This window comes from Phycodurus eques, chromosome 12, assembly GCF_024500275.1.
Source record: "Phycodurus eques isolate BA_2022a chromosome 12, UOR_Pequ_1.1, whole genome shotgun sequence".
NCBI classification, from domain to species: Eukaryota; Metazoa; Chordata; class Actinopteri; order Syngnathiformes; family Syngnathidae; genus Phycodurus; species Phycodurus eques.
Window position 1 is genome coordinate 10,240,167 of NC_084536.1, and position 25,635 is coordinate 10,265,801.

The 25,635-nt window shown below is 40.8% G+C and overlaps 2 protein-coding genes across 6 annotated transcripts; one reads left to right on the plus strand and one right to left on the minus strand.

The window, feature by feature from the left end:
* The first annotated feature begins 254 nt into the window (after nt 1-254).
* ccnt2a (cyclin T2a) lies at nt 255-16,147 on the plus strand. Of its 5 annotated transcripts, XM_061691439.1 has the most exons (10): nt 262-566; nt 4,093-4,174; nt 4,268-4,396; nt 4,709-4,769; nt 7,204-7,266; nt 8,885-8,930; nt 11,323-11,486; nt 11,582-11,652; nt 13,438-14,731; nt 14,859-16,147. In XM_061691439.1, the coding sequence occupies exons 1-10, from the start codon at nt 409-411 to the stop codon at nt 14,930-14,932; spliced, it is 2,142 nt and encodes a 713-aa protein (XP_061547423.1). In that variant the 5' UTR covers nt 262-408; the 3' UTR covers nt 14,933-16,147. The 5 variants fall into 5 exon arrangements, 4 of the variants coding, with proteins under 4 accessions (XP_061547425.1, XP_061547422.1, XP_061547424.1 ...); XM_061691438.1 differs by lacking the exon at nt 14,859-16,147 and having other exon boundaries at nt 261-566; nt 13,438-14,848; XM_061691440.1 differs by lacking the exons at nt 7,204-7,266; nt 14,859-16,147 and having other exon boundaries at nt 261-566; nt 13,438-14,848.
* Nucleotides 16,148-17,433: 1,286 nt separating this feature from the next.
* Nucleotides 17,434-19,673, minus strand: map3k19 (mitogen-activated protein kinase kinase kinase 19). Its single transcript, XM_061691971.1, has 5 exons — nt 19,659-19,673; nt 18,461-18,744; nt 18,138-18,390; nt 17,850-18,058; nt 17,434-17,763 (listed from the first exon to the last, which is right to left on the minus strand). The coding sequence occupies exons 1-5, from the start codon at nt 19,671-19,673 to the stop codon at nt 17,631-17,633; spliced, it is 894 nt and encodes a 297-aa protein (XP_061547955.1). The 3' UTR covers nt 17,434-17,630.
* Between the last annotated feature and the right edge of the window lie 5,962 nt (nt 19,674-25,635).

The window sequence follows — 25,635 nt, forward strand, 5'->3', positions numbered from 1 at the left end:
CCTGTGTGGAGTTTGCATGTTCTCCCCGTGCCTGCGTGGGTTTTCTTTGGGCGCTCCGGTTTCCTCCCACATCCCAATAACATGCATGGTAGGTTAAGTGAAGACTAAATTGCCCGTAGGTGTGAATGTGAGTGCGGATGGTTGTTTGTTTGTATGTGCCCTGCGATTGGCTGGCAACCAGTTCAGGGTGTACCCCGCCTCTTGCCCGATGATAGCTGGGATAGGCTCCAGCACTCTCGCGACCCTTGTGAGGATAAGCGGCTCAGAAAATGGATGGGTGGATGAGCTTTATCCTGCTTGTTTGTGCCAGGGCCTTGCTTGCGTGCATTGATTTGATTTCAAGTCATGTTTTCACTGTTTCCGGTCTTCTGACGTCATATCCGCGTTCTCCATGAGCGTCGAAGAGCAATGGCGGCGAGCCGGGGATCGTCTTCGAGATGGGTTTTCACCCGGGAGCAGCTCGAAAGTACGCCGTCTCGCCGATGCGGAGTGGAACCGGACCGCGAGCTGTCCTACCGCCAGCAAGCGGCGTATCTGATCCAAGACATGGGACAGCGGCTCAATGTGTATCCTTCGTAAACAAACGCGTTCCGAAGCCACACGCGGAAGCTAACGAGCGTTACGATACCAACCGAATGTCTCTAGAGTTTTTCCATTTAAGAGCGAATGCTTACGTTCAAGTGTCTTACTTTATACTGCGTGCGTTATTTTGCAGCTACACCGACGGGAACGCGGTGTGCTTAGCCAGGGGTAGCATGTAGCATCCTAACTCGGTAGCAATAGGTTCGCGTCATTAAGAAGGCCGTGCGTGCATCAGGTTTGCGCCTGTGGCAACTTTGCCAACCCCCCTCCTGTTTCCTAAAACCTCAAACGGGTTTGCTCTCAATCCCGACAGCGAAGGACGCCCGAGGTGTTTGTTCGTCGCTCTTTACGGATCGATTCAGTTGTGCCTCCCCGAAGCGTCATTTGCGCAACATTGAGGTATTTGGGCCGTGCCTATGGGAGCGTTCGCCGTGTCGTCACCAAATGGTCACGTGGTGACAGAAAGCATATGGAAGTCAATGGCCGACCACGAGTTATCGGGATTTTCACGCTTATTTCCGTTAATCAAGAAGTGGTGGTGTCGTATTCCGTCATGTGCTCTATATGCAGATTGTCAACGAAGGATTCTGAGAGTTTTTACGGCATAGATGTCAAACTCAGGCCCGGGGGCTAAATTTGGCCCACGATGTAATTATATTTGGCCCACAAGACCATATTAAATGTGTATTAGAGCTGGCCCGCCAGTGTATAGCACATGCGCCACTAATATTACAAATCCCAGAATGCTTTGCTAGTGTGTTGGCCCATCAGTCTAGACAGGTGAGCGCCCCTTCCCTTTCTGTTGCTGTCGTTAGCAACTATGCTACCAGTCTCCTCGGGCAAATTTACACTTCCCCTTCCCAAAAATGGCCAACCAAAAGATGGAAAACGTTTACCTTCCAAGACAGGTGGGAGGCAGATTATCTGTTCACTAAAGTAAAAGACAGATCTGTTTGTCGTGCGCGGAGCAATATGGTTGTAACAAAGAATATAACATAATTGAATTAATGTTTTTTTTTATGCTCTTTATCAATTCCTAGGCGGGGACTGTTAATAGTTTAGAAGTTTGACTTTTTATTGAAAGACATTCTTAATTTTTTGGGTTGTTTTGTTATTGGAATTTGAAAAAATATTTACATAAAAAAGAGAGGTTGTTGGAGAGATAAAGAGAAGAGACAGAATAATTCATGTTATCTATTTAAATACAAATACCACTGATGTCTTTAATCGCAAATTAGATTTCTCATGTTTATAATATTAAAGATGATTACAGATTCAGTGTTTAAGCAAAATGTAAGTTTGTTGTCATATGATAAACTTTAACCCTACATTTCTGCAGAGAAGGGAAACATGTACATCGTAGTGATTTTTCATTAAACATTGAGTTTGGCCCGCGAAGTCCCAATTTTTTATTCCGGCCCACCGTGAATTTGAGTTTGACACCCCTGTTTACGGCATCCCAAAGACACATGAAGCTCATTGAAGCTAGCTTACGTGCAGCCACATTTGGTGACAGAACTGGAACCAGACTGACCGACTTTTGACATTTTATATAGTAATGGTAAGGCACTTAACTTTGTATATATAATATTGTGATATTAGATATATTCTTCATATTTAATGATATTTGGCACAAACAAAAGATACATCTCACATTAGGTAATACCTTTCATCTCATTCTCAAATACTTGATGCCTCTGTTACTTTTGGTGGTATTTTACCTCTTAAGTAGGCCTACTATCGTATACAATTTACAAAGTGACGCAAAGGGCCGTCGGTCACGTGATGCAATGTGGGCGCTGTCGGCCTTGTGAGCATAATGAGGCCTTTAGAAGGCACGCTCAGTTACCGGTGTACTGTTTCTCAATTTAATTTGCTTAGTTATGGCTGGTTAATATTCCTGGCCACCAGCACGGTGGAATAATGGTGAGCTCATCTGCCTTAGAGTTGAGAGTAGGGATGGGCAAGTATCGATACTAGTTATTGGGTACTCTTGTAGGCTGTCAATACCGGCCACCGATACTTAAAGGGGAAGTTTGCAGTTTTCAAACTGCGAGCAAGTTTTGAATGTAGCCTCACTTCACTCTCCCCCACCCCTGTCTCTAATGCGTTAGTAGGACTCTCACATAGTTTCCAGGCAGGCCATGCCCCGCTGCAACATGATTGGCTCCTGCATCGCAGGAAGGGCAGGCTGTGCACATGTAACAAGCTGTTCATCCTAAAAATGTATCACATTTGTACTAAATCAAAACAAAGAAGCTTGTTATGGTTAGGTTTAGGGCAAGGGTTGGGGCTTAAAGTGGTTGAGGATGGGTTAATGTTAAGGTTAGTGGGAAACCAAGTCACATACTTCTTTTCCCGTCTGGGACCAATAGCGCATGTTCTGCCGGGATACAGAAGCCAATCATAGTGCGGCATCGTGCATCCTGGAGCCAGTAATGTTGGAGCGGGGCGTGTCCTGTCTGGAAACTGTGGGAGTCCTAAGAACGCGTCTCTAAACATGAACAAGTCGTCCATTGTACGAACGTTTACCCTTGTTTTGTCTCGAGAGCTGTCCAATTCCTTCTTTTTAACTTTTGTTGCTAACCAGACGTAAATATTACGGCAAAAAAAAAAAAAAGGCTACGAGGTGTACCAACAGCGGGTGTGTTTCAATGAGAAAATGATTGACACATTACTATGTCATACCTTCTGTTTCTACAGTCTCTGATTGACTGTTCCTGTCACTGCGGGACGAGATTTAAAATCATTAATATTAAATTAGAGGCATAACATGGAGCCAAAGGGGGATGTTTTTTTTTCCAAAAGCTCATTTTAATAATAATCTACTTTTCGGTCATACAGACCATTTCAACATAAAGAAAGTGTTTTCATTTTCTGAAAACTGTAAAGTCCCACCTCTAAGCACAGCGTGAGGTGCGAGTATTATTGCTGTCCGCTTGGTGTTCACACTCATTGCTGTGATTTTTAGTGTGCTTGGCTATAAAAGTTGGGGCCTGGTGAGTGCCATCGGCGTCAGCAAATGAGAGTAGAATTGCCTGAGTCAGAAATGTTCAACTTTTTTTGTAATCAAATTATTAGGTATTTGTTAAACTTTTACAGCCCGAGTTCATAAATATAGATGTGTACAGATGCCTGTTTGTCTATATTTGCCGTGTGATTGACTGACTTAGGGTTTAAGGTTAGTTTAGGGTGACCCTGCCTCTCGCCCAAAGTCAGCTGCGATAGGCTCCAGCTCACCTGCGACACTGAGGACAAGCACTATAGAAAATGGATGGATTGATATTAGCCAAGAAGTGTTATTCAAAAGATTTGTATATTTTTTTGTTCTAGTGTTTGTTTTTGCTATGTTGATTTACCACTTAGAAATATGGGTTACATGGCTGTTTTAGGAATTGAATGCCGTATTAAACCGAGGGTCCCTGGTACTTGTTTTTACCTGGACTTTAGTCTGAAAACAGGTGATGAGTGAGCCAACAATCCAAATATTTCCCTTGATCCACATTCCAGCTCTCAACTAACTATAAATACAGCAATTGTTTACATGCATAGATTTTATATGCACCACTCATTTACCAAATTTCACAGGAATGTGAGTACCATTGTCTTTTCAAAGATTTTTTTAAAACACATTGTTACATTTTGGAGACAGATATTTTAATGTGTTCCGTTATTTCCGTTCCAGACAATATCTCCTACCACGCTATTTTTGGCCGCCAAAGTGGAAGAGCAGCCACGGAAACTGGAATATGTGATTAAAGTTGCGCACGCCTGCCTAAACCCGCAGGAATCGCCTCTTGACACTAAGAGTAATGTAAGTTGGGGGATCTCTATGTCAAGTATGGTGTGAGTTTTTTATTTATTTATTTTTAAAATAATTATATAGCTTTCCATGTTTCGTCTTTCCAGTCCACTCATTGGCCACGGTTTCCCAATGTATAACCTGCGGTATTCCCCGATGTCGGGGTCATTTTCGCTGTTGGTCCATCCAAAAAGCTACACATGCTTACGTTAAATAGCATTATGGCCCCTCTGGTATCAGCTTTGGTCATTTCAACTCAGCTGTTAGGTGAGATCATAGACTCATTACAATTGTTATATGTAATGACTGTCTATCAAACTTCAGGCATACCTCCAGCAAGCTCAAGAGCTGGTGATACTTGAATCCATAGTGCTGCAGACGCTTGGTAAGTAGTGGTGACGCGAGCGGATGATGATATGATATGAGAGCGAGAGAGAGCACATGTATCATAAACATTATTGGCTTACCGTATAGGAGGGTGTCTTATCGATGACAGTTTGTCAACTCAACATCCACTACTGTATACTCTGACTGTATGACTTCTCATAAGGTGACATGTCATTCTTTTTTCTGTAAACTATAGAAACGGCTTGATTGGGGATTTATAGCCTTCTCAGAAATTCACTTAAAGGAGACATGTTATGGCCCCCCACGCATTCTTTTGTCAAAATACACAAAGGATAAATACTTGGTTCTCGTGTAAATGGGACACACCTCACTTAATTCCGAGTATGGCTTTTGTTACTGTAAAGAGCAGTACAGTATAAGTGACCCAACTTTTTTGAGGTATAAGCCGTTGTTTGGCAGAATTTTTATTTATATTTTTTTGCTAATTTTTTTTTTTTGCTTTGACTTGCGAGCAAAACTTTGAGATACAAGCACTTGTGTGGTGGCAGTGAACTCGACTCACTTCACAACAGGCAGCAGTTTGGCAGGTAGTGAACAATTCTTCAAAAAGTCTTCAAGCCATTTAATTGCTACTCCCAGTTTAAAGTTACTGTTAAGATAATCTGGAAATTGTGTATTTAAAACAACTACATAGCTTTGACTTAAAGTCCATTTAACTTAATGCTAACAAACAATGCTAACAAATGGTGTCAGTGTCGCGGTGTTATAACTCTTTAAGTAAATATTTGACCCAAACAGTGGTACAGCACATGTAGACAGTTAATGTAACAATGCTCACAGGCATACATTATACATTATTTATCCTCCGTGAAGATCAACTAATATTACAGTAGCTTACTGAGAAGATATGACCATCTCTATGTTAGTGGCAAGATTATTTGACTCGTCACCACTACGTTGCTGGTCACAATCATCAACAAATAATTAAATGGTTGACGGTGTCTTTTTTTTTTTTTTTTTTTTTTCTCCCCTCCCTCAAAAGTGCCCCAATTCTCTGCCTGCCTCGCTTGTGCTTGCTGTGACACACATGCGCAGTAGTGGTCATCCGGATTAGCCATATGATGTACCCGAAAAAACTACGGCCAACTGGCGTTAGCAACAGAGCCTGAATGTTTCAAATACTGAAGAGGAATACGATGCAAAACCTGCGAGACAGTCCTTGCCTTTCATGGCAGCTTAAGAGTGATACACGAGCATCTACAAAGGAAGCAGGTTGTGGCTAATTAAATTTCTGACAAAGAGGGACCGTCATTTTGGTAAGCTATTTGGTTAGTTAGCTGCTAGTATTAACGTCAATGAATGGTTATGAGCTTACTTAAAACTGTTAACGTTAGCTAAAGACTTTAAGCCTTTAAACAATATATATTTAACGATGATGATTTCATTAGCCTTAGCAGACAGGTTTGATGTAATATTATAATCACATACAGACCCTTTCCAAAACATTTTAATATGGAAAAGTTTATTTCCATAATTCCATTCAAAAAGTTAAACTTTCACAATTTAAACAATTTCAAGTGTTTGTTTATTTGTACATAATTTGGGCTTCCAGCTAAAAAAAACCCCATGAAATCAGGAATTTAAAAAATTTGAATACTGTGAAGAAATCACCATTTACTTCTCAATTTTTGTAGAAAAAAAACCCCAAAGAAATTAGGGTCACATTAAATCAATAAAAAAATTAATGGCATTTCCATGCATTTTGATGGGGACAAACAATTTGAGATACAAGTGTTAAGAGTCATGAGGGTGGTCACAGAACAAACTAAACTCATATTTCAAGTTGCCGTTATACTTGTCAAACAGCCCAAAATCTGGAAAAGTAAGCGACTTCGCTGAACATTTGAATATGTGCCAGTTGTCAAAAGCTTAAGCTGCAAATTCTGAGACTCTACTTACCTTTTTGAGTTGACACAATGGTGTTTGTGTAGTAGGGACTTTGGCCATTGCTTGGAAATGGCAGCTCTTCGACCATCCTAATTTCCAAGTCATTTGCGAAGAAACTCTGAAGAATCTTATGTAAATTAGCCAAATAGTGCTGTCACAATTCCGCAAAATTCAGAAGAGCTCACTCGTATGCACATTTTCAGAAATAGGCAGGTCACAAAAGATTGACATGGTTGTTTAATTCTCCGGAGACCCAACGCAATTAAAAAGTCCATTTTGCATAATATCTCTCCTTTAAATTTGGGCACAGGATTTACGATTACTCATTGGTTGCCTAATTGTGTGATGGAATTTCAACAAATTAACGACTAGAATAATCCAACTGTATGTCTCAGTTCAACACTCACTTGCCATTGTTAGCATAGACTGAAGAACAGCGAGTCCGTGTAAAATGGTGAGAAAAAAATGACACGTCACCTCCCAACTGTGTGTGTTGAACTCACCTGTCATATATTTTGTTCCAGGCTTTGAAATTACTATTGATCACCCACACACTGATGTGGTGAAATGTTCCCAGCTAGTGCGAGGTAGAGGCTTCTTTCTTTGCTTTTTGTGCCCTCTGCTCTTATCCAACCCCACCTGATAAAATAGGTGGGGAGGCCTGTGAACCCCAGATGACATGATTGTATGACCGTATACTTCATCACTTTTAATTAATTTGGACTTTGTTGGGTGTTTATTGGACCCTTGGGACCAGTAGAGACACTCACTAGGCTAGTTCAAGACTGAATTATAAGCATTTGCGCTAAGTTGTGAGCGCAGGTCATATTTTTATTTGAATAAAGTATAAATGTTGTGTTATGGTCTTTCAGATCTCAACATTAACCACTTCATTTGATTAATTTTTCTCCTCGGTTTCAATGGTATTCCAAAGATTGTCACAGTCGCCCTCATTGTCGGAACCCTAATTATTAAAACAACTTTCATTGTACATAGAGTATACAAGGTGTATCAAAAGTCACTATATGCTTCCTTTTTTATATTTCGTTTTAGCTATCATTCGGGCAGACGTGAGGCCATTCAGCCATTTGACAGTTTCATTTATTTATTATTTACAACTAAAGTACTGCAGTTTAAAACATCACAGCAATTAATTCTGGGTAACCGTAATGCTTTTTGGTGACTTCATTGCCAGCAGGGCCATGAGTGTGAGGAACGGTGCAAATGGTTAACCCAGGAAATTGCCTGTTCACAACATTTCCACATGGGTTGTTGTTCACATCATTCCAGCACAGTATTACATAGGCATGTGCTTCTGTTGTGTTTGTAGATGGTGATCTGAAATAAATGGACAAATAAAATACCTGCACCTCTCTCTAGAGTCCAGTTTGTACAAATTGGCATTGAAACGCATAAGTGATACTTAAAAAAATAAAATAATAATAATAATCATAGTATAATACAAAATTGGTCACTACATTATGGATTTCATTTGCTGCAGGTTTTTTTTGGAATGTAGTCCTGTGATAAACGAGGGTTTACTTCTTGCACAAGAAATTACTATTCGTAGTATTGAATTCTCTGATTCGTTGTGATCCAGAGCCGAAAATTCAGTTTCAGGGTTTGTTTTTTTCCGGCAGGTCCAAATGCCAATTCGAGTCACCACTAATTCCTTCATAGCCCTAGTGGCCGCCATAATTCTTTTCTAACTGGCACTGAACTGCAGTCAGGGACAGAAAAACTTATTGCTAGGTGGAAGCTTTGCAACACTGCGGCAACGTCAATTGGTAAGGGGAATGAATATGCTTGGGAAAAATTGCAAAGCCCAAGCTGTCAAATGCAGATGGCCTCATGTAAGTCTGAATCATACCTGAAATGAAGTAGAAAAAAGAAAGCATATAGTGACTTTTGGGACACTGTACAGTGTTTTATGCAATTCATTGGAGAATGCCAGCCAAATGGATATATTGTCTAATTCTGAACTCAGCAAATTGTCAACATGGAAGGCAACAAAATCGCTTGCTTTTTTTCAGTCTTGGTCTTGGCTGAATGAGTCTCACTTGAAGTAAAACTAAAAGCTTAAAAATATAATTTACTTGGAAATCTTAAGAATAGAAATGACATGTACATCTTCGTCTGCTGTTTGACTTTAAGGAATTTTATTTGCTTTCCCTGTCATATTGTTTGTCTTTGTGTCTCACACAGCAAGCAAGGATCTGGCACAGACTTCCTATTTCATGGCTACCAACAGGTTGTTATCCTGCCCCTCCTTTGTTGCACTTTGCACACCATTGCTTCCTGTAATGCAGGGTACCCTTTCAGTGTCCAACGGGCCCTACTTGCACTGGTGGTTGTTGGGACGCTCGCCTACCGCCCGCGCTCCCCTCCCGCCATCAAAGGGAGCGGGACAGGGGCTTGTGGCTTGTGGCGTTACCGGCCCCAGTCGCAGTGCGGTGTATTGTACAAGGGACCATGTGTTGGCACCGATGGGTTGAATGCAAGATGCGAAGTGTAGTGGTGCGCTTGAAAAGCCACATGTTTGTTCGGTTGCGAAAAAGTGCAGAATTCTAAAAGACACTTTGGTAGCCTGAATAGCCGCTAAAGATTTCACAGATGTAAACATTTCTCATAGAGGTCCTTCTGGTGAGTACAGCAAAATCATTTTTTTTTAAAATTCTCTTTTCATATTCATTTCTTATGCATACCTTTATATGTTTATATCTGTAAATGCACATTGATATTTTTAGCTGTTTTACGAAAAGTATTATTCCTCTAAATCTAATCTTACCCATTAACGACCTGCATGCTAATAGAATGTTTTGGGGCACATTACCAAATTTTGAGTATGTAAGAAATTTTCTAGGTTACCAGATTAATTTTATTTGAAGCATGACTCTAGATTTATTTGAAAGTGGGTCCTTAAAGGGTTTGTTTAAAGATGTCTTATGATTGTAGTATCTTTATATGAATCGTTTTTCCCTGAGCTAACAAACTTTCTTTAAGGCTGTTTTCCGATCTAACAGATCATAATGTCGCCGTTTTTCCATTGCACAGCCAAATGCTACATATTTGATTCCAAGACACTTTCTCGTTCATAATTTTCCTTTTAGGTGTGATCGATTTAGCCATGATATAGACAAATTGTAAAATAACTTAACGGGTTATTTGTTATTAGGCTATTCAATGAGCCCAACCTTCAACTTTTACAAGCTATAGAGGACTAATTTATTACAAATACAAAGAATACTTAGCATATCTATGGACAATTATCCCAGGGCTGGGCGATTATTGGGGGGGGAATCACAATTTATTTGTTATTGAAATCGTGATTAATAAACACAATTATTCATTGATTTTAAAGCTAAGTATTTATTGAACTACCAAAACTAAACTTGAAATATAAATTAGAAGGAAAACCAGAAATAAATTAGTAACAAGGAAAATAATATATTAAAATAATGGCATTTAAAAACAATAAATACAAATAAATATCTGCTGTGTGCACCTTGGCCTCTTAGGGGCTAAGTGGTGCATGCATGGAGATACAAACTTTACAATAAAAAGAGTAGAAGGTGGTTTCGCTTGAACTTCATTAATTTAACAAATATTTCACAGATTAGGAACAATAGATGCCTGTGAATATTGTTATATTACCTGTCTGTATGTGCTCCTATCGCATTTGTGTGAAAATATTTGAAGATGTGTCACTCCTGTTAGTCTTAACTTCAAATGCTAATTTTTGTTTTTGTTAGCCAGTCAATAGGGTTTTCGTTTGTCTGCGTAGCATTAAGATAGCAATTTTCAGTAATGATGCTAATTATATGTTAAATTTAAAATGTGCGTAATTCTTTTTGTTGTTTGGTTTTACAGTAAACTCCAACTTGAGTGTTAAACATCTTAAAGCACAATCAGGGAGGGCAGAATAACATGTCACGCAGTGCATATGGGATGCTTTTACAACATGGGAACACACTGCGCCGTTCAACACAATCATTTTAATGACCGTGAAAAGACTCAATCGAAATCACGATTAAATTTGGATTAATCGGCCAGCCCTAAATTATACCTGACATAGTAATTTATGTTATAAATGTGATTAACCTAGTCATTACAAACCTGTAAACTAAGTCCAGACTTATAGTTACAGGTTAAGAATTCAGCAACATTTTTGGGTGTTGTTGGTATTTAGACGTACAAGTATTTTTATTTTTTTTAAATAGCGGCAGAGATCAAATTCCACTATAGAAGTGTCAATTTCATATGCTGTACGTTTATTTCCTGCAGTAACGTTAATGGTAATCAATGGCCTGTAGCGTTTATACTGTATTCCTCAGTTGATAATCCAGTTCATCATTTGTTTTAGCTGGTTTGACATGGAAAAACTTGTTTTACTGTTCAGCTTTTCAATATTAACTCAAACAGCTTAAAATATTTTGCAGCTTTTTTGTGTTCAAACAAGCTATGCATTAAAACCATTTGCGCCTTCTGTCCTCCTTTTTTTGTTCACATGTGGGACCAATCCTGACCATGGCTGGAATGCCTCAATCGACTCATTCACGTCATACCTGCATACATACATACATACATGCAATGCATACACACACTCTTTGTCCACTGGGCATACCTTCACACATACACAACAGTCTACACCTCACTACATTCTGCCTACAGTACAAGCCCACAGTGATTGCCTGTGTGTGTATTCACCTGGCATGCAAGTGGTCCAACTGGGAGATACCAGTGTCTACCGATGGGAAACATTGGTGGGTGTATGTGGACAGCTCTGTTACTCTTGAGCTGCTTGATGGTAAGACAAGACGTACACTGTGTAACTGTGGTTTATGATTGAGCACTGGAAGAGGACCTACTGCGTTATATTAATCCAACTATCTTGTTTTACAGAGTTGACGCATGAGTTTCTACAGATTTTGGAAAAGACGCCCAGCCGGTTAAAGAGAATACGCAACTGGAGAGTAAGAAATCATTTTGTCTGTTCTAAATGCATCAGAATGACGAATTTGACACTTGACCACAAGCTGTGTGGGTGTAATGACAGTATGACACCAGTGACAATTGGCATACCATTAAATGCTTTTGATACTGAATAAAGAAACCAAGTATATCGGAAACAAAACTGTTCCTATTTTCACTCTTATTGAGTGAATGAAGTACAATGAACTAGTTTGCGTAGTGGGGTAAGAAAATGCCGTCATGCTGAACGAGAGCGCACAGTGTTACCACCGTTAATACGGTTTTCTTGGATTGTTTTAGATTGTTTGCAATCTATGACCTCAAATGTCCCCCCTCGCCACGCCAATAATTACTATGATTATGACTTCACTACTGCGCGAGCATAGGTTACTAATGGTCTGCAGCGCATTCCAAAACTATCCCTGCCCATTTTATTTATTGAACGATAAGTCAATATATTAAGATCTAATTTATTGTATGAACCTGGCAGACACATTTGCAGCCACGACTTCTCTTGCATGTCCTTCTTCCCGTATCCACTATTGCTGCTGAAATGATGCAAATTTCCCCATTGTGGGACATATGATAAAAACATGAAGTATTATCCATATTTTGTTAGTTTTTTCAAATATTTATTCTGAAGTTCAACACTTTATTTGAACACGTAATACTTGCTCTTATTTTGAAATTCACAGCCCTATTTTTTTTAGTAAATGAGAAAACACACAGTTTTGCTCGTTTGATTACCCAGGCTCTCCGAAGACATTTGTTTTTTACTAATTTTTGCTAGTTTGTGGACTTATTTTAGTGACGTATTACGTGACCCAGCTGCAGTCTAGTGTTGTTTCGTTCGCAAACGTTTCGTTCAAAAGAATGAATCTTTTCAGTGAACGTAATTAATTGAATCAGTTTATGAAATGATTTGTTCTTTGAGCTTGGCCGCCGCCATGAGCGAGTCGGCTGGGAGCGGAAACGGAACTGCTGCAGCGTTCCTGTGCTGTCGTGACGTATCGATTGCGATGTGCAGCTGTTGCGACGGAGACGATTCGGTCATTTTTCAAAATAAAACACATTTGACACGCAAAAATGCAATACAACAGAAATTATATAAATTGGTCATCCCTTCTATGCGGCCCGGTAACAAATCCCTCACGGACCAGTACCAGTCCGTGTCTCGGCGGTTGGGGACCACTGCTATAGTACTTTGCATGTTAATAGTAATTCTTTACTCTATTTACACACTTCCATGTGCCGGCTGTCGGTGATCAACAAAATGTGACGTTATGCATGAGATATGTTATTTTGATAGTTGTATGTTGGTGAAAAAAGTATTTCGATCCAAAACCAATAATGCACTTTTGGGCTATTTGTGGCCTGAAATTTAAGTGCATCATTACCAAATAGCTACGCTTTCCGCCTCCTCAGCTGCTGGCGTAGGAGACGTAAGCGCGTTGTGCCACATTAACATCCATGCGTCCAGCCCAATGACTCTCAACGGGCTTCACAGACCCGCAGTTGACAACGATCATGGGACATTGTGAGCAGGCGTGTTGTCATGGTGAAGCAACCACGAGTTGTCCTGCCACAAGTGGAAAATGAAATTTTGAGTTTCGGTTAGAAATGTATTTTCTTGTGACACCTGTTCTGGAACCTTTCTGACACAACACGTCTAAGGCGTTTAAGGACAGAATTTCTTAGCATGATAGTTTTCAATTGATGCCATACATTGAGTTGAAAGACTCATTGATTTGGTGAAGATGGAGCATAAAATATGTTCTATGTTTTAGGCAACCCAAGCTGCCAAGAAGCCCAAATCTGAGAACAGCCAACTGACTGATACCTCCGTCACTGGACCTTCAATGCTCCAAGACCATTCCTTGCTTGACGGCTCACTTGTTGGAGTACCCCGCTCAAGTTTTTCCAAATCAGGTGCCACCTTTACTGTGTCTATTTCTGCTCAGTCTGGAGGCGCACCGCTGTCCCTGGACTCTTTCGGTGGCCCCTACAACCCACCGAGCCACAGTGAATGGCCCCAGACCAACCCAAGTCAAGCAGGGTATTCATCCAGTTGTATAAAACAGGAACCCCTCACCACTTCTCACCAAGAGCAGACACTGTCCTTACAGGCCTCTGCTTCCTCTTTGCATCCACCTCCATTAGCAATCAAGACTGAGAAAACTGTAGATCTTAACATCAAACAGGAACTAAAAGGAACGTGTGCAAGTGAAGCTGGCAAGCATCAGCCATCTACTTTATCTTCATATCCGCCACAACACTCCTCAGCGGGCAAAATGTCGCTGGATAAATACAGAGAAAAACATGCTGTAGAAGTTGCTGCTTCTGGGCAGAAAAGCCGTCAGGAGCAGCGTGCCACACCAACAGAGAACAACATGAAAGGGGATCTTTCGTCTTCCTCAAACTATGCACCACCGTCTTTGAGTCAGGCCGATCATAGAAAGTATTCACAGACGCATCAAATGTCCCAAAGTGCTCATAGTTTAGGTAGTGGTAGCAGTGCTACTGCGTCGCCAATGAAGAATAAAGTTCCTTCCACAACGTCAGGGCAGGACAGACGCCATCATGGTGACAAATGGGACAAAAGTTCACTTAATCTCCACCTGGCAATTCCTGGCTCTGGAGGAAGCTCCCAGCTGGACAGAAGCAAGGAGGAGCTTAAGATGAAAATAAAGGTTTCCTCGTCAGCAGAGCGCCACAGTTCATCGGACGAAGGCGCGGCCGCCAACAACAAGAGTAAACATTCCAGCCCCCTAGTGAGCAAAGAGAAACCGCACCGAGGCGCGGATCACAGTGTTCACCGCCATCACAAATACAGTCACCACAACCCCCACTCTCACAGTGGGAATGGACAAGGGGGCTCAGAGGGCCTGTTTCGAGGTCCTCCGGGACTGATAACTCTCGAAGGAATTGCGCTTCCTCATAGCGGATCCATGTCTTTGACTTCGTCATCGCGAAAGAGGCCGCACCCCGAGGTCAATCACAATCAACACCCTTCTTCCTCATCCTCCGCTGCTTCTTGCTCCAAATCAGGCAAAGTCTCCAAGCTTGGCACTGGTGCTGCAGGTACTTCTTCCCCGTTTTCTCCTCCTTGCTGCTCTCCTATACTGCAGTGTGTCTCGTCTAGCTTGCAGCGCTGTGGCTAACCTCCACCTCCTCTTCATTTCTCCCCCTCCCCTCATGTTACACTCAGGTGGGCTGCGGACCTCTCAGCAGTACCTCCCTCCTAGCGGGTCGCCACATGAAGTGGGAGACCAGAGACACTGAGCGAACCTCTTCTGCAGCCATGGTTCTTCATGTGGAAATTGCAAGAAACTACCCGCAGTTCAAACTACTATGCGCACCTCCTTGTTAAGTCCCCTAGGAGAAACTTCGGCGATGATATACCCTTTATTGAAAGGCAGAACATTGTACAAAAAAAATGAAGAATGTGTGTGGGCCTCTGATAAAAATGAAAGAGGAACGTAACGCTTCCGTACTCTGACCTCTGGACTGTGATCCTCAGTCCCATCTTTCTCCTGGTGTCAAATTGCTGCTGGTCTCTCCTTCCTAAAATATGGTGATGAACACGCAAAGGTTGTGTGTGGAGGGCAGGTGGAAAAGTGTGTATTTACATTGAGGGGAAACACCTCCCTACATTTCACATCTCCGCATAGGAAAACAAAAGTATTACAAGTTCTTTAAAAGGCACGGAATGGGCGCCCTCCTCATTTTCTTCCTATAGTTTTATGTTTAAATAAGTTATGCAATTGTATGCAGCATGCTAATGGCCAGCCGGAGAGGAGTTCAACTTATGTATGTTGTCATTCCTTATTGCAATATTGATGGATGCATTTTTTTAAGTGTTGTTTGATCTCCTCAGTAACTTTGATTTGTTTTCTACACGAGTACTGTTTGATTTTCAAGTTTTCATCAAAGGGATGTGGAAAAACACGCTCACCATTCACAGGAAGTGGAGACAAATGTACATACGTTTTTGTATGTTAAGACATCAATTATATCGTGACTACTCAGGTTTGGAGCAAGTTGTAATTATGACAAAATAATTGTAAAACCTACTTTAAAACAATTTAAAAAAGCTCTCTGTTCATAAACCGATTGGGCACCATGGGGAAAATGCAGTGTTCAAGAGGCATGTGCTTTTTACTATTTTATCCAAGCGGAAAGAGTTGCGCCTAAAATAGGCTAACAAAAAGACTATAGTAGTGTGCCATAGAAGTCTATACTGTATAACCTCTTATGCAGTGCGTCACAAAATAATGAGGCACTAAAAAGCCTTTTACTTGTCAGCGACATTTACTCAATATTATTCTGAAGAGAATCAGTTAAGTGGAATGACCTGCTGTGTTTTTCTTTATTTTATTTTGAGAAAAGTTGATTCTTCCGTGGACAAATTTGGTAGGTTGTCAACCTTTATCCAGTTTGGTACATTTACAACCATTGTCACCACATCAGTTGTTGACATTAAACTCCTAAATCTTGCCATGCATCAAGTCTGCTCTTCTGTCCATTGACTCGCATCCAACCTCATGAGTGTGAATTTTCAAAATTGAGATTTATATTAGTTTATCAATGCTAATGTACTGTGCAGTATTGGGCTTGAGCAGTGAGGAAACTAGTGTTTTTATGAACAGTTGGCTAGCATCTAACATGGGTAGCACATTCGTCGTAACCCTCGATCGGCCCTCTGTGCACTGAGATCAAAAGGTTGAGTAATTTCCACTCGTGGTGTATAGAGGTGTCACAATTGATTATTCAACTATTTCGATAATCGATTAGTTGTATAGAGCTAGAGTTTAACTTAAAATTGTCCAAATCCTCTGATTTCACCCTAACAATATATCAAAAATATCTGATTTCTGTCGTCCTTCATGACAGCAGACTGATTATTTTTGTGTTTACTCATAAGACATTTGCAAGTATTTGTTTTTACTTTGAAAAACAAACTTTTCTCCCTGTTTTCTGACATTTTAGGGACCAAATTACAAACCAGTAACTGAATAATAATCATGTAAAAAAAGTTTAATCTATGACAAAAATAGTTATTTTCAGCCGTGCTATGCATAACCTGTAATTGCCATGTAGTTGAACCTGAAGCAGCCTCAGAAGTGTATTTTAAGCTAGTAGCCCTTCACATTAATCAGTACCCAAGAATTACAGTGGGTGTGGAAAATATTCAGACCCCCTTACATTTTTCACTGTTATATTGCAACCATTTGCTAAAATATTTTTTTCTTCTTCAATGTACCCACAGCACCCCATATTGACAGAAAAAAAATGGAATTGTTGAAATTTTTGTAGATTTATTGAAAAAACAAAACTGAAATATCACAGAGCCGTAAGTATTCAGACCCTCTGCTGTGACATATATTTAACTCGGGTGTTGTCCATTTCTTCTGATCATCCTTGAGATGGTTCTACACCTTCATTGGAGTCCAGCAGTGTTTGATTATACTATTTGAACTTGATTAGGAAACCCACACACCTGTCTCTATAAGACCTTCCAGCTCACAGTGCATGTCAGAGCAAATGAGAATCATGAGGTCAAAGGAAAAAAAATGACAGGGGGAAATTATTTTGCATTAAACTTAAAAAAGAAAAAAATAAATATTGATGGATTTATTGATTATAAAAATATTTCATAGTGACAGCCCTAGTGGTGTATCCAAAAGCAAATCACGATTCTTACCAACCGTCTTTGAAGCTGGATTGAAGAGTTGCACTAAATTGGTTGCAATTTTCAATATTGACACCAACTGCTATGTACTAAATCAATCAGATTTTGCAGTTCTATTCACCTATAATACATTAAAGTGCTTAAGTTGTGTTTCTGTGTCCTCAAATACAATATTCCAGCTCTGCCTTCCTCCCTGAGCTGACAAGAAAACAATGCCTGGTGTTTTCAGGCACCAAGCTCAATTCAAGTGATAAAACTTAATAAAAGCACATAAAACACAAAAGCTTGTTAACCACATAGTCCATCTGAGTGACCACAGAAGTTGTTCCTCTGTTCTTTCCAAGAGGTAACCACAGTCCTGTTTCTTGGGACAAATGAATGTCGGAGCAGTTGGTCTGCCGATGGCCGCAAACTCTGGTCACTGGACAAGAGGGAATACAATTTAGTGAGTTGTACAGCACATTTTCATCCAAAGTTATGCATTTGAAGCGGTTTAAAAATTTCCACCGTGTCAAGCAGATGTTCACAAACTCTTTGGCACCCTCTGAGAATCCCTCAGGCAAAGATGGCATCAATCCTCTTTTGGCCCCAATATAGAACAAGGCTGCTATCTTGTCCATGTGTGCGAGGGGGGGTTTCCCCGTGGCCATCTCAAAGACAGTGCAACCCACACTCCATATATCAGACTTTCTGCCATAACCTGTCTCAGTGATAATCTGTGGAGTGTGACAAGATTTGTCTTTATTGTGTTACACCAGTAGTACTTCAGTGAATCACAGGTCTGATTAACTATACCTCTGGAGCCATCCAGTAAGGTGTACCATGGACAGACTTGAGCAGGTCCCCACTGCTCTTAGTGGTGTTGCTTACGCAGCTGATGCGGCGTGCACAACCAAAGTCTATGAGCTTGATGACCCCAGTGGGCATCAGCATGACATTGTTTCCCTTCAGGTCACGGTGAATGACCTTGTTTAAATGAAGGTATGCAACCCCTTCCAGGATCTGGTAGGTGTACAAAGCCAGAACGCGCTCTGGCAGTGGACCAAATCTGAAAAAAAAAAAGTTGTGAAACAGACTTCATGTTGTTAGTTGCAACTTGCAACAGTAATTTGACCAACCTGTGAAGGATGCTTGCAATGGATCCTCCCGGGATGTACTCCATGAAGATGGAAACCATGTGCTGATAAAGGGAGGTCCCGCGGAAACCCACAATATTGGCATGGCTCAGGGTTTTAAGAAGCTTTACTTCCCCCTGCAGTCGACTATACTCTCTCCTCGCGGCTTCTGGGTCGGAGGCATCCAACGTCACCTGCTTCACGGCTATTAACTGGCCTTGGTTGGTCAGGCCGCAGTATACCTGGTAAGAAAGTCGATCATGTTTGATTTGTATTTGGATATCTGGCTATACCAGTTTCCACTGTTCGAGAAAGAGTTTCTGTAAGATTTTGGAGTAGTAATTTCTGTCCATTCATCCAGAATGCTCTTATTTTTTTCAGATTTATATAATCCAAGGCGGCACGGTGGACGACTGGTTAGAGCGTCATCCTCACAGTTCTGAGGACCCGGGTTCAATCCCCCTCCCCGCCTGTGTGGAGTTTGCATGTTCTCCCCGTGCCTGCGTGGGTTTTCTCCGGGCACTCCGGTTTCCTCCCACATCCCAAAAACATGCATGAATTGGAGACTCTAAATTGCCCGTAGGCATGACTGTGACTGTGAGTGCGAATGGTTGTTTGTTCCTATGTGCCCTGCGATTGGCTGGCAACCAGTTCAGGGTGTACCCCGCCTCCTGCCCGATGATAGCTGGGATAGGCTCCGGCACGCCTGCGACCCTAGTGAGGAGAAGCGGCTCAGAAAATGGATGGATGGATATATAATCCAACTTTTAACTTCTTTAAGATTCAGAAGCAAAGCACTTTGTCCAACCCAAGCCCAGGTTAGATATTTAATCGGTCCAGAGGTACTGTATGTAGTGTAAAACTTGAAGTTTCATAAGCGTTTCTAGCCCATATTTGGGCGTGCCCAAGCGCCACTAAAATGAACCCCAGCACCCTCCCTTTTTAAACAAGTGCATAGCTTTTGGTTGAAATAACATTATACCAAGAAAATTAAAGCACCAACTCCTTGCCTCAAAAATAGTTTGTTCCATTCCGTCAAATTCTCCCTCCCCCTCCCCCCATTGGACTCGGTCCGCTATCTGCATGGAGCAATACGCTGCCCTCCAGTAATATATAGTTGTGTTGTACGTACCTGCCTTTTAACCAGCAATTGTGAAACATTTTGCAATTTCTAACACTCAATTATCAACACACTCTTAACCTTACCATTCCTCATTTTTGGTGCAATTGTAGCTAACTGTTTTATGTTGTTAGGTGGGCGTTAGCTGACATTTCTTGTGGCAAGGACACATTTCACGTGGTCAGACGCAGCATCACTGTCCTCTGTTTGAACTGGAATGAGAGAAGCTAGCTGTGATGTGTATGTGATGATATTAAAGCCAATGTGCTACTGCAAACAATTTTATTGACTGAATGTTCGTTAACTTTGTAACTCCTATTAGGACACTGAGAGAGTGGAGGAGCAAAGAGAGAATTGATGTATTATTTTTCAAAGTATTCACAAAAGTCAATTTATGTTATTGTTTTACATGTTGTGCATTGCATTTTCTTTTATAACAGCCCCCCAAATAAGTCCCTATATCACAATAGGGGACTGGTTTACCCCAGAAAAAAAAAGAATGCATACTGTTGATGTGTATGTAGAGCTGCTGCTATATCAATATGTGTTGTCTTCAGAAATTAGGCGGGTTGCAATTTTTTCATAAATCCAATCCGTTGCTGTTTTGCTGTGGCACAACATTTAAATTGCCTTTATGAGATTTGATGGTTTAGACTTTCCCAAAAGTGTGATGCTTTGTTATAAATTGGGTTAAAATGTATAAAACCTAAACCCCTGGTCATGTGTTGATTTGTGTAAATATACCTCATACTTTCAAAGTATACGGTCTAAACATGGGGCAGAGGTGGTAATAGGAGAAGTAATCTTGGTAGACTCACTGTCCCGTAGGCTCCACGGCCAAGTACTTCACCCTTAGTCCAAGATATAATGTCACCTAAACCAGATCCATGCAAGGCAGCCAAGTCCATCGACATTGTCTGGAGAAAAAAAAAAAAAAAGAGGTTACAATTAACATTTCCAAATGTGATTTCATTGGGCAATTGTAGCTATATTGTTTTTCAGATTTACCGCAGAGTAATCATTCCTTTCTAATATGTGATTGTCTCCTTTTTGGTACTCCATTTCCAGGTTTTGGGGATATGCGTCAATGGATATATCTTTCTCATCCAATGAGTTCAGCTCTTCGGCCAGACATTGCAGCAAGTCATCTGTAAGTGGCCCATCCCCTCCACCATTCAGAAACTTCTGATACACTGGTGACATAACGATATGGCCACTACTGTCATCAGATGTCCAAGTGTCAGTCATTGGGATTTGGGTGTTTTTTGATGACTCAGGAATCATTTGATTTATACTTCGTGGCTGAATTCTGATATCTGCTGGATATAAAGATGTTTCTTCGATATTTTTAGGCAAATGGACGGAAGTTTTTATTAAACTTATTAACTTAATAGCTTTTTCATCTGTTTTTAGCGTTTCAGATTTCTGTCCATAAAGATCTTCCTCTATGGTAGATAAGATTGGCCCTTCAGGCCTTTCTAGAGCGTGATGACCTATGTCACCATCATTAGAAAAAACTACTGTAGTCTCTGGTTTAGTATTAATCTCCTGTTTGTGTGCCCCCTTAGTTGCATGTGTGAGGTGATGTTTCATCCGTGGGGATAAAGGTTTTGTTTTGCCTTTTGTTGAAACCACAGTTTTCTCTGTTGGGCTTCTCCTTATCTTTGTCTGCACTTGTTTCAAGGGTCTGTATTTGACTTTACGGTTTTCTCGTGACTTCCTGGATGGAGCAGACTGCAATTGTTTGTCCTCAGAGCTGATCGGATTTCTAATATTATCGTAAATAGGACCAGCAAACATCTCATAAATAGCAGGTCCTTTTCCCTCACTCTGAATGGTTGTAAACATATCTTTGTATGTGATGAAATGCACAGCAGATTTCGATCTTTGTGGCCCAGCAGCCTCTGGACTCTTAAACTGCCGAGCATTCTTCAGTTCACTGACTGTTGGGCACTGTTGTGCTCTACTGTTGCCCACCTTGTCAGGATTTGCCCTTCTGCTGTGTGCACTAACTGTGCCCCTCTTCCATGGTAAGGGGGTATTACAGGTCCTATTAACTGATTTAAGCTTGGATTTAACCAAAGAGTCAGCAACCTCTCCAGCGACAATTTGCTCAGGGCTTCTTCTAGCGTTATCTGTGGATTTATTGGAAAGAGAGAGTTTTTTAGGGGCTTTGTTCAGATTTAGGATGCTTCTGTCTTTGTGTCCTAGTCTGGTTATGGGCAGGTTTGTCCTCAGTTCGCAGTTTGCACTGGATTCTTTTCTGGATTCAGTGCTTTGGGCAGGCTTTAATGCTTTTTTCACTTTTGCTCGCTTGATATCTGTGCTTTGGTTGTTAATTGGGCATTTTAATTGTGTTTCCTCTACAGCAGAGCTGCTATTTAACTTGACACCCTTAGTTTTACAAGAGAGCTCCTCATCTATCTTGTAATCCTTTTCAGTTGCAGGTCTATCCACAAAGTAACCCTTGATTGTTGTACTGTCCTGCTTAGCGGTCTTAGTGCAGCCATTGTGAATATAATAATTAGGTTTTGATGGTATCGGTGTTTTGTGTTTCACCCCGTCTCTAACTGGGCTCGTATTGTAATCATGCGTTGCGTTGTTGCGATTTATCAGAGTCTGGCAGTTCACAGGCTCTGGTTTCGGTATGCACGTTGACATGTGGATCAGTGAAATAGAACCGCTTTTTGACTGAGATTTTAAACTCTGCCGCATCTCTCCATAGTAGAGCTCAATATTTTCCTCATTACACCTCCCTTTTGGATGCTTTGGATCCTTGGCCTTAGTGAACATCAAGTCAATATCTTTTGGTATATCCCTTTCGTAATCCTCATCATCCAGATCAGTCAAATTGGCGCTGGACCCGCTGTCCTCACTTCCAACCCTAGTGGTGAGGGTACTGGTACGTGGGGCGCCCCATGAAAATCTCTGCCTGAGATGGGTCCTGGAAAGAGGGCTCTTGCTGATGGGTTTCAAGGGAACACTCTGCTTTAGTACTGATGCATTAGAATTGTCTCTTAGCCTGAGAGCCAGTGGTTCCAGCTGCTTGGGCATCCGGAAAGGAGAAGCAGGTTGCAGAGCCAATACTGGACCCTGTCGTAAAGCCGGAGAATATATAAATAACAAGTCAGAACAGTGACTACAAAGAGGGTGTATATGTTTTTCGTCACTTGTTGTTTGAACCACACCTTTTGTTGATTGATAGGTTGATGAGAGCCCAGTCCTGCAGACACACATAACATTTTACAAATTACAATTCATTATATGAGTCATTATTATATCATTAGATCAGTAACGGTAAAGACAGGTCAAAAATATTCTAATTTGGCAATTTTTATGTCACCTTGGTTTTACTTGTATATGGGTAAATGTTTCCAATGCTGAAATAGCCACACTTAAAGTCCTATTTTCAAAAAGTTATTGATTCTAGGTCCCTTCTCAAGGTTTCTTCTTTACTCCCCAAAAGGGGTTTTGAGTTTTTCCATGCCCAATTGGGGCTTTAGATCAGGACATGTCGTCAGTATTTGTCAACTTTGGACCTGTGAAGCCCTTTCAGACGCTTTTGTGATTTTGGGTTATGCAGATAAACGTGACTTGACTTAAAGGCAATCCTTATTGACACAACAAATTGTGGTGGGCCATTGAAATGCACTTCTTTTTATAATGTTAAAGACAAAAAAGTATAATGGTAAAGACATAAACAGCTAAATAAAAATTGTGTGAGTTGCACAATTCACAGGTGTTGCCCTTCTAACGCTATAAATACAAGTGCATAAATGATCCTAGCTATTCATTAAACCCATTAACCTCTTGTCTTCATACAATTGTAATACTGTAACGGTAAAGACATGTAATAGTTCAGACACTCTCACCAATTCATACATATTCATATCTCAGAAATAAAACCATATATTTTGCTGTCTACTATTCTGCGAATGCAAAATGGCTGCCTCATCCTGACACTTCAGCTCACAGATCTCGCTGATGTATTGCAACAACATAATGAGGCTCTCTCCAGTTCTCCAGTGGCATCAACAGCAAAGATAGTTTGAGTGACAAGGAAAGACCGTTTGTAAAAGAACCCAAAAAGGAACTTTGCAGATACTGAGATGCGTTTGTGTTCGTTTCCATAGAAAATGGATCTGAAACAACAGGAGAAAATTCCTATATATCAGAAAATGTAGCTAGCATCTTCAGAGAACATGTTGCAAAGCATAAAACGTCATTTCTGACACCTTGCGGTAAAGACATTTTGGCATCAAAAGTTCAAAAACTATTACTTTAGCATTTTTTTTTTTCTCCTAAGAAATAATTTTGATGGATTGGATTGATGGATACTGCCAATAATACAAATACTCATATCAGTAAAATTCATTGATTTTCAAAGGAAATTCATTTGGGCCATGTCTTTACCATTATGTTTTGAAATTATATGAAAATGACCTGTATATTAATTATTCACATTTTTGACTCACATTCTTAAATGTGGCTACCAAACTTTCTCCTGGCCGGTACATCTCCATGCCACAAAACATTGAGATGTAATTGTGAAACCCAATTTCTTAACAAACAAAATATCTATATATCGCCCATACGTGTTTGAATATGTGTCCTGGCCTGAAGCACATAGTTGGCACACAGTAGTGGTTCCATGATGCTGGGAGCTGATTGGCTGAGCTTGCTTGGTCCTGCTACGGAAAGCAGGTCAAAGGAAGATGGCGATGCGTCGGCCACACTTCTTGTTCTCTGTCTGTGAGGGACACACAAATTCGACTTTAATCGATCGTGGGGGGAATTATACCGGCTTTACCACATTACTGGTAACCTTTTATTGCTCAGTGACTGTTTTTTTTTTGAATGTCTTTATGTCTCAAAAGTATTCTCAGTCAATTGACTGTCTGTTGTCGTACTAGAGCGGCTCCAACTACCGGAGGCAAATTCCTTGTGTGTTTTTCACATACTTTGCAAATAAAGATGATTCTGATTCTGATGTTTTGTCTCAATGCAGTGCTAGCCAGATAAAGTCATCCTGTTTTGTGTAAATGAATGATGGCTATTGCTGCCTTGCCCTGTGAGGGATTGAAGATCACAGGTGTGCAGCATTGCCCTTTACAAACTGAAATTCCTCCAGAGTTCTTCAATATTTCAATCGTGCAGTAGCTGATATCCAAATCCCTACCTTTCATTCAGTGGGAGTCTGCCAACAAAACTCATTTGTCGGCAAACTGGCAACCCTTTGCCCTCGTTTGCTCTTTGAACTTTACTGGATCGCCTACTTGTGTGCAAAATCATGATAACTTGTCATCTTTCTTCTTCGGTCTCGCTCTGTCTATATGCTCAACATTGTTTGTATTGAGATTCATGAGGAACTAAGATGACCTACTCCTCACTGAGTAATTTGTAATTGTATGAATGTACGTTGATATTCATTGTACAAAATAATGAGGAAACTATATTGTAAAACACTCCAAAACATGCTTAGTGTGGATAAGTCTGAACAATGACCATAGACTAATGCTAACCAAGGAACAAAAGACACCAAAACAAACAAACTGCTGTAAGACATCAGGGCAAAAGGGGACCTCATTGGCTGGAAAAATGAAGGATTAGAGTGTGTGCATTTGTGAACAGTTCAAACTAACCACAGACTACAACAGTGTGTCACATACGAGTAAAATGAATTACAAATGCCAAAGTATTTGTTTGTACTTCATCCTTGCTAACGTCCAGAAAATGAGTCAAAGCCAGGCATCATAAGATAGTCTATCTATTTTCCCCTCATTCCACCTGTTCACTCTGTACCTGTGTGTTGGGGATACAGGCAGGCGGTTGCTTCTCTGAGTCAGCTGTCTTGATGAGGGGACAGGAGCCATTTGGCTCGGGCGCCTGCATGTATTGTCCATGCTCGGCAAAGTTCCCCTGTAGAAGGATAGGATGCACAGATGGGAGTTTAGATGTTGAGCCATGTTAAGGCCTGATTGATACATTGCGTTCCATGACGAACAGGTGGTGATTACATATATTGTCTTGCGTTGAGGTGATTATAAAACCAAAATAC